We start from the raw sequence: 9,506 nt of genomic DNA, 5'->3' as shown, positions 1-9,506 counted from the left end.
CCCAATCTCTCATAACAAGAGAACGGATAACTAAATTATGCTGAGGTCACATGATGACTCAACAGAGAAGTGAGAAAATGAATAAGCTACAGCTTTCTACATCAGCATAAAGAAATCCCAGAAACCTAAGAATGACTGAAAGATCTAAGGTGACGACTACAGGCAGTATGACACCATTTTCACAAAGATTAAAAAACTGAACAATATACTGTTTACGGATGCTTATAAATATAGTGGAAGTATTAAAAAAAAAAGCAAGGGAAAGGTAAAAGTAAATTTGAGGAAGTGTTTGCCAGTTCCTGGGGGACGCAGGGACGCAGGGTAGATGACAGGAAAACAAAGGTAGCTACGGTAGCAATGGGAATGTTCTAATTCCTAAGTTGGTGGGTAAGTTTCTAAGTTTTCATTTTATCACTAGGCTTCGTATCATACATAACCTATTCTTTGGTATGTACCAGTGGTCTTTGGGATGTTGGAGACAAATATCTAGTGAGGACAGGACTCAAATCTTTGAAGACATTTAAAAACTTAGCCTGGGAAACGATGTTTCCTATTGCAAATGATAGCGCTTTGAAAAGACGACACTATTTGAATTGTTAGCTCAAAGTCTTTGCACGTTTGAGCGCATAACGTGTTCCCTAACGTAAACGCAAGGAACAGTGTCCAGCAAGGTCAACGAGGAAACTTAATGAAATGAAAATGGGTACTGTTCGAAGAATCATGGTATTCTGTGCAGATGTCTAAACTTCTATGTTTTAAGGATGCTTTTGCATTAAAGGTCAGAGAAAAAGACGCTATGACTTCATATTACTCATTAGAGGCTTTTATTTTTTTTTAATGTGACTCAAAGATACTGAATCCTTGGTATGTTTTTTTTTAAGGGAGTGAAAACACAAGTTTTAGGTGTAAAAGGGATCGTATGAGACAGCTTCAGGGGTACAGAAAAGCAAAGGAAAAAGAAACGAAAAAGAAAGAAAAAAGAACATAACATTAAAAAATACACAAACATAAAGCAACATAAAACCAAATGAACATAAACATCAAAAATGAACATTAAAAAAAAGAGAAACATAAAAAGAAAGAAAAAATTAAAGTGGTACTCCTGAATGTTCTGACAGAGTGGTCTCATCCCTTTAGAATCCTAGAGCAAGTAATTCAGTATTTTCAACAAATCGGCTTGTATTTATTTATTCTGATCCTAGCACTTGCTGCTGGTCGTAATCTTTTATTAATCTTTTAATGTGAGCCAGCTTGTTATAAAGGTACTGGCATCTTCGTTTTTCTTCACCATAATTGGGATTAGTCCATTTCATCTTTTCATATTCCAGACAGACTTTCTTATTAATTTCCTGATATTCTTTTGAGTCTGGAGAGAGGTGCTTCCTTTTGAGATCCAGCTTAGTAAATATTTGAGATAAACTTAGCATCTTGGCATGCAAGGCCTGATATTCGTCATATTCTGCTCTAAATTCCTGCGCGTAGTGCTGCCGCTGCTCCAAAGACACTACAGTGACGTAGTGAGCCAAATAATCGGGGCATCCAGATGCTGAGCGAGTTTCACCGGAAGCGGTGCAAACTTCTTCAACTTCGTCATTAGGGTTTGGCTGCGCGCTTTCTCCTTGCCGGTCCGGATCTGTCTTCTGTTTCTCCATCGTCTCAGTATCGTGCTCTTGCTTCTCTGCTTTGTGTTCTCTAAATTTATATTTGGACTTCTTGCAGGACATCATGTGCATTTCCTTCTTAAGCTTTAGATACTTTCTTTGAACAGAGGTTGGGGGCGATGTTTCCAGGGTAGTATGTCTTCCCGGCTGCCTCAGAAAGGTTTTCCTATTTCGACTAAAACTGTCAACGCCTGGATCTTGAGCGCCAGGTCCTCCTGAAAAGCTACTAGAATTGCTGCTGGCACATGCAGGCCGAGGAGGATTTGCAAGGGGAAGGTGGGTTGGGGGCGGTGGAGGAGGGAGAGCGTTGGCAGTAGCTCCAGAAGGTTGCGAGAGGCCTACGGGAGGCTCTGCCCTGGTGTTACCGGAATGACTACTTGAGAGTGACTGTGTTGCAGTTGTCACGTGAGATATTCGAACCTTTTTCCTTGATAAATTAATATGAGCTAAGTTGGAAAACTCGTCCTCCAATGTTTTAGCTGTACCAGAACCTCCAGAAGATGCTCTGCAATTGGTGGCAGAAGCATGCTGAACTCTGTCTGCTTTTCTGGAGAGCACCAACTCCAATGACTGCCTGTCTAGTTCACTATACCCAGGCCAGTCTTTGTGGACCTCTTTAAAAATGTAATCCTTTAAGGTATATGAAAAATTCTGAGGATTCAAATTGGCTACCTGCTGCAGAATTTCCCCGAGGGTGTTCTCGTCGTCTTTGGTGATGCCGTCTTTCTGAAGCCGAAGAAGCAGTTCCGATTTCTTGTAGGCCTTCAGGGCCAATAAGTGAATCACCCTATCCCTATATGGCCTCATGTGGACTTTGTTGACGACTCTTGACTTTCGAATCGTATACGCAGGGTTAATGGGAGCTGTTCTTTTCCTCTCGGGCACTGGATCTGGAACGCTGCGTGGCGCTCTCCGAATCGGTGCTCTTTTCTCTCTCTGTAGTTTTCTGTTGTTTTTCCACTTGTTGGAGGATCCCTCCTCCGCTTGGGGCCTTGTCGCTTGTGTCATCTGATAATAGTCGGTTGTGTCACCTGTCATCCTCTTATCTTCCGTCGAGTCCAGGCAGCTGAGCGGCGAGGGGCCGTAGATGGAGCTCCTTTGTTGGCTCTGGTCTCCAGAGCTGTCGTCACCCGCATTTGACCACAGAAAGTTGCACCTGTATTCTCCGGTGGGTGAATCGTTTGGGGGAGTTTTGATAAGCTCTTCCAGTCCTTCAAACTGAAGAGAAGTTTGAGGGGGTGCTGTCTTCTCGTAGTTCTGATAAGAGGCAAGTGCCTGACTGGTGGGTCTGGTAAGCTGCAGAGGAAACACGGCGACATCGTCCTGCCTCGGCTCTAGACCATTTACCTCCTCTACCGCCACTCCTGCTTCCTGGTATACCACTTGCCCCAGCACTCTGCCTCCGTGGCCTGCCATATAGTCATATCTGCGAAGATCAAAGTGCGAACAGTCATATACTTTAAAAAGCGAGAATTCTCTTTGGCAAAACTTTTATTGCTTATTGCGATCGGTTCTAAAAACCGCAATTCTAAAAGATTAACCACTTTGACAGTAAATGCTATCTAACGTAAACAAATAGAAAGAGATAGAAATTAAAAAAAATAAGAGATTTCCCCCGACGGAGCCAACGCACGGAGTGCCCGATGGAGATGGAAGCTGGAGAGGTAAGGCTAGTTATCAAGATCTGATCTCTTTCCAGTGTTCTCCCTTTCACATTTTAGTTTGTCTTTAGGAGGAACTGTTAACCCTCACTGGAAAGTGCTAGGTTATTCTCTGAACTCAGCACAGAAAACTCATTTCCTCCCAGTAAATCCAATATCAAGTGGAGGTACTTGGTGAGGGGATTAATGGGTGGTACAAGCAGTCAGTCCTCCTGGCATTTACTCCGACGTGTAAGTGGCTGTTGAGTCCTTCTTGGGACTGGAGCCTGGCCTAAATCAACGGGGACTCCCGTCGGATAGCTAAAGATAGCATTTTGCAATAATAGCGTATAAAAGGCAAAATCTTAGAGTCACCTGTTTCTCTTTCTCAACCTCCCCTAACCATTACCGAAGAGTGGAAGGAGTTTCCATCTGCTTAGGTGGCCACTTGGTCCATTACTCTGTCTCTTTGCACTCCTCCCCTAGAAGATGTGCAGCAAACCACAGGATGGTCCAGCTAAAATTGCCCATGCTGAAAAAAACTCTTGCAGCCAGGCATTCTAGAGATGCACAGTTTAATCACGGAATATACACGGCTTGTGGGAAATCATCCCAACCAGTTTTGCCCCAAAACGTATTAGGCACGGTTCTCCCTCCTTACCCCCTTCCCACTGCCAGTCCATCTTATTGTCAGATTTGCCTACCCTACCTGATGGCATCACTCTACACTTCATCACTCATCTAGAAAAAGCTGAGCATCATCTTCTATCACTCCCTCAAAGATACTTTTCATTCGTTTCCCTCCAAAACACCTAGTCAGCCGCCAAATTCCCCATTCATCCAACAGATAGTTAGTGAGGATCTATCACGTGAAGTTAGTGTTCTAGATGCTTGGGGACGTTGCAATGACCAAAAATCCCTTCCCTCGTGATGCCTACATTCTTGTCAAGTTGTTCTGCACATCTCAAATCCACCCCTTCTTCTCTCATACTGCAGCCACTGTCTTAATTTAGGCCAAGAACATCCTTGCCAATATTATGTACGCTTCCTAAGTTGCCATCTTGCCTCTAATCTTTTCTTGTTCGCAACCATCTTCCAAATGATCAACAATCATTCCAATCAACTTTCCTTTAAAACGAGTGATGGTTCCCATTACTTAAAGAATAAAATTAATGCCAAGATGATCAACATCATGAATCATCACTAATTATCAGGAAAAACCACAATGACATATCACCTCACACCTGGTAGAATGGCTCTGATCGAAAAGACAAGAAATAACAAGTGTCGGTAAGGATGTGAAGAAAGGGGAATGCTTGTGTACTGTCGATGGAAATGTAAATTGGTGCAGCCACTATGAAACACAATATGGAGGTTCCTCGATCGATTAAAAACAGGCACCAAGGGGCGCCTTGGTGGCTCAGTCAGTTAAGCGTCTGACTCTTGATTTCGGCTCAGGCCATGATCTCACGGTTTGTGGGACTGAGCCCCACGTCGGCCTCAGCACTGACAGTGCGGGGCTTGCTTGGGTTCTCTCTCTCTGCCCCTCCCCTGTTCACACACACATGCACATGTGCTCTCTGTCTCAAAATAAATAAATAACCTTTAAAAATAGAAATGCTATATTAGCAAGCAATCCCACTTCTGGGTATATATTCAAACAAAACGAAAATGAGACCTCAAAGAGATATCTCTACACCCATTTCAGCATTATTCACAATAGCCAAGACATGGGAAAAAGTGTCCATCAATGGATGAATGGATAAAGAAAATGTGATATATGTGTATTCAACCATGAGAAAGAACATTCTGCAATTTGTGATGTGGATGGACCTTATGACATGGAGGGCATTACGCTAAGTGAAATAAGTCAGACAGAGAAAGACAAATACCATATGATATCACTTATATGCAGAAGCTGAAAGAGCCAAACTCATAGAAACAGGCTAGAATGGTAGTTACCATGAAGGGTAGGGAAAAAAGGGAGATATAGGTCAAAGATACAAACTTCCAGTTATAAAATGAGGAAGTTCTCAGGATCTAATGGGATCATAGCAATTATAGTCAATACTGTATTACATAATTGAAAATTGCTAAGCAAATAGATGTTTTTTTTAAGTTTATTTATTTTGAGAGAGAGAGAGAATGAGTGAGGGAGGGAGTGAGGGGGGTGGAGAGAAAGAGAGAGAGAGAGAGAGAGAGAGAGAGAGAGAGAGAATCCCACGCAGGCTCCTTGCTGACAGTGCAGAGCCGGATGCAGGGATGGAACTCACGAACCGTGAGGTCATGACCTGAGCTGAAACCAAGAGTCAGATGCTTCACCAACTGAGCCACCCAAGCACCCTTGAGTGAATAGATCTTAAATGTTCTCCCCACCTAAAAGCAATGGCAATTAGATGTCATGATGCAGGTAATCGCTAATGCAATGTCGGTAATTCTTTTGCAACATATAAATGTATCAAACCAACATGCAGCCTACCTTAAATTGACACAACGTTAGATGTCAGTTATTTCTCAATAAAGCAGGAAAAAAGGAGACAAAATTAAACCACTTTGGTATGGTTTACGGGACCCTTCTTATTCTGTCTCCAATCTACCTCGGTGCTTGTACTATGTATCTAAATGCTACATCGATCTGTTCACTCTTCTCTGAATATGTCCCCAAGCTTGTTCCTATAGTAGCCTTTCACTTGATTTCCTTCTGCTCACTAATGTTCTCCACCCCCCCATCTTTGCTTGCATTGTTCCTTTACTCTATTCCTTTCCTTGAATGACCATTCTGTCTAAAATAATAATATATGCAACATGCCCGCTCCAGTGTTCTCTTTCTACTCTCTCTTCTTTACAGAATATATACTACGTAAAATTATGTTACGTATAACTGTTTAACGGAAGTCACCCTTACCAGGATATGAGCTTCATGAGGGCTTGGATTTTATCAGTCTTTTGCACTGCTGTGTCTCCAGTGCCTAGAACAGTGCCTGGCACACATAGTAAGTACTCAGTACGTATTGGTTGATCAAATGAATACACCGAAGCCCTCTACTTTTAAATCTCACTCGTGTTGGGTTCAGCCAGTTAAATTTCTACTCAACCTTAAAAACCTAGCTCCAATGTCACATCACAGGAGATTTTCCTCTATGCAAAATGAGTATGTCCCTTTATTACAACCCTAGAACACTCTGTCTCACCTCTATGAAAAACACCACAAACTGTATCACAAACTGAATCACTTGTGTGCCTGTCGCCTCCACTAGACTCTGACCTCTGCAAGTCTGGCAACTACGCTTTACTCAAATTTGCATGATGCTTCCTTTTTGTCCCCAGTACCTCACTCCAGAAGTAGCAGGTGTCTAGCAGAAGGCACTCTCTCCATGTTTGTCGAAAGAATGAATAACAGTATGTTTGCATTTCTCCCAGCAAAGATAGATTACTGTCACATCAAGAAGTTATACTAAGTCTGTTAACGTCAGAGAAATGTTCTGTTCTCCTTTAAGATTTTTTTCATGGTCCTGTTAACTTCACAGTATATTTGTATTTTGAAAAGTCAAATCACTGCTGCAGAGAGAATGGAAAATAGTTCCTCAGAAAACCAATGAACTGCTGAAATACATTCAGCAATACAGCGTTCTAATGTATGCACAAATGCTTTGTTTGATTCTTCCTGGAGACCTCTAGTAGACACAGAAAGAGATAATATATCCTTCAGTATCTTTAAGTCTGCAGCCTTTGGGAGAACAAATAAAATAACGACAACAGCCCGACCCAGCAGAAATAACGACAACAAAATATTCCTTAACATAAGACTGGGAAGTGGGGGCACATCATGACAAAAAGTACAACATGGTATCGATAAACATAAAAGAAGACTCGAAAACATGAAGAATTCATTCTTTCTGAAAAGAAAACTGAATACCGTAAGAATGCCAAGTAATATTAAGTTACGACACGCATTTAGTACAATTACGGAGACAACTTGAGCAGGATTTTTTTCTTTAAATCTGTCAAAACTATTCTAAATTCAACTGTAAGAAAATCTAAAAGAATTTCACAGAGGAGAGTAAGAACGGGGCGTTAACCCTACCTGAGATTGTAACATAAGGATAGAGTAGTTAAAAGAGGGACTAGCCTAAGAAGAGATGAAAAATAAATGATAATGAACAGATACCTGAGACACAGAGCCCAGGAATTGGCAGATGATTTAAAAGACCATCAGTGATCAACGTAGAAAAAGCTAGATTCCATGAACGTTGCTGAAGACAAATTGTCAACATGTTAATAAAAATATAAAACTGGGATCTCCCTTCATACTATATTCATATTATAGAACGAATTCCAGATTTATTGAAGAATTAAAATATGAAGCCGTAAAGCAACAAAAGACTTGAAACTTTAGAGTAATGGCAATAATCACGTAGAAAAATATGAGCATAATTTATTACATACAAAATAATGATCACATAAACAACACTCACATTTTATCTCAAGCCCCAAAATTGGTATCAAAGTAAGGAAGGCTTGAAGACTGATACTAGATATCTCTGTTTGGAGACACGCAGGACAATTTGTTTGCATGGGCATAAAGAAAAAGTTAATCGATCAAATTATTGAATACTATCCTAACTTTCTGATTAAGGAGGTAGCAATAATAAATTATGTTCCAACAAAATTGAATTTCTTTTGTACATTGTCTAGCCTGCCATGTTGTTACTACCACGGAATAAACGTTGATTTCCCAAGGCACTATGCGACCGGATGGGAATAACAAATAAAATGACCACCCAACTAATATATTTTGAAAGGTCATCGGACAATCGCTGTCCCATTTTGTCAAGCCACTCATAAATCGACCCAGGTTCTCTAGCAAATGCGGAAGCGGTTAAAATGACAAAACATCATTAATCCATCTCAAAGTAATATACAGTTGACCCTTGAACAACACAGGGGTTAGGAGTTCCAACCCTCTGCGCAATGAAAAATCCACACATAACTTTGGGCTTCCCCAAACATTAACTACTAATAGCCTATTATTGACGGGAAGCCTTACCAATAACAGAAATAGTCGATTAACACACATTTTGTACATTACATGTAGTATACACTGTGTTCTTAAAGTGAGCTAGAAAAAAGAAAGTGTTATTAAGAAAATCATAAGGAAGAGAAAACACATTTACAGTACTGTATGTATGTACATGTGTATATATACACATACATATACACACACACACACACATACATTATGTGTGTGTATATACATACATGTATGTGTATATATACATATATATATATATATATATATATATATGCCACACAAGTGCAGCTACACAGCTCAAACCTGTGTTGTTTAAGGGTCAACTGCACTGATTTCTTATTACACTTTGATGGTACTTCAAAACCTGCCTTTGACCACTGCTACTCAAACCAATGAGCCCACCGAACCACAACCTCTGGACAGTCCTGTGTGAGAGAGCAGGAGGTATGGGGAGCTATGCCTGTTCATTTACACCAGGCGTCCGGTATCTCACGGATACCCACTCTATAGCCATTTTCTGGCTTTGTAGTGAACTTTGAATCATTCTTACGAGTGGCCAAACCTCTTGAGGTCTGGCCTGGTTTAGAACTCATCCCATTTCTCACCTATCCATTGTTTTTGGTCACCCTCCAAAGTACAAGCTCCAAGAGAGCTCTACTTCCTTCTCCGTGTGTCTTCACACTTCTCTGAATTTCTGTCGCTGGGTATCTATCCACATCCCTACCCTTCTAGAACTCTGACATCATAGCTAGCAATCTCCTCAATATTCTCTCCCTCTAACCTTAAAGCGAAACTCCCGTTTTCCCCCAAGGACGCTACTTTATCTACAGTCCTTTCAAAATAAGCCAACTTGTTTTCTCTGACTCTTTGACCTCAGGGTTGACCCATATATGCCAAAGGCATATATAGTAATATATACGCTAACAGCATTAATGGCTTTGACAGGCAATATTTCCACTACAATTTGAAAAGCCCAGACTTGCATGTATCTTGTTTCAGTGTCTCTATATAGTCTGATCAGAGATGAACCTTATTCTTCAGGTGACTATAATGCTTCTTGATTTTTGAGTCGGAATTTCATAGCCTTGTGGAATAATCTCTTCCATAGTCTCAAATTTCTTCTCTCAAATTTTTCACAGTAAACTGCTGCAGTGCTGTGATACGCTTTCTTAA

The 9,506-nt window shown here is 40.9% G+C and overlaps 1 protein-coding gene across 1 annotated transcript; it reads right to left on the bottom strand.

The window, feature by feature from the left end:
* Positions 1 to 1,021: 1,021 nt before the first annotated feature.
* Positions 1,022 to 9,022, bottom strand: LOC102962474 (RNA polymerase II elongation factor ELL2-like). The gene is made up of 2 exons (XM_042974408.1): positions 8,939 to 9,022; positions 1,022 to 3,087 (listed from the first exon to the last, which is right to left on the bottom strand). The coding sequence occupies exons 1-2, from the start codon at positions 8,944 to 8,946 to the stop codon at positions 1,188 to 1,190; spliced, it is 1,908 nt and encodes a 635-aa protein (XP_042830342.1). The 5' UTR covers positions 8,947 to 9,022; the 3' UTR covers positions 1,022 to 1,187.
* Between the last annotated feature and the right edge of the window lie 484 nt (positions 9,023 to 9,506).

The sequence above is a fragment of the Panthera tigris genome, chromosome X, assembly GCF_018350195.1.
Source record: "Panthera tigris isolate Pti1 chromosome X, P.tigris_Pti1_mat1.1, whole genome shotgun sequence".
Taxonomy (NCBI): Eukaryota; Metazoa; Chordata; class Mammalia; order Carnivora; family Felidae; genus Panthera; species Panthera tigris.
This window is presented reverse-complemented; position numbering and strand designations above follow the sequence as displayed.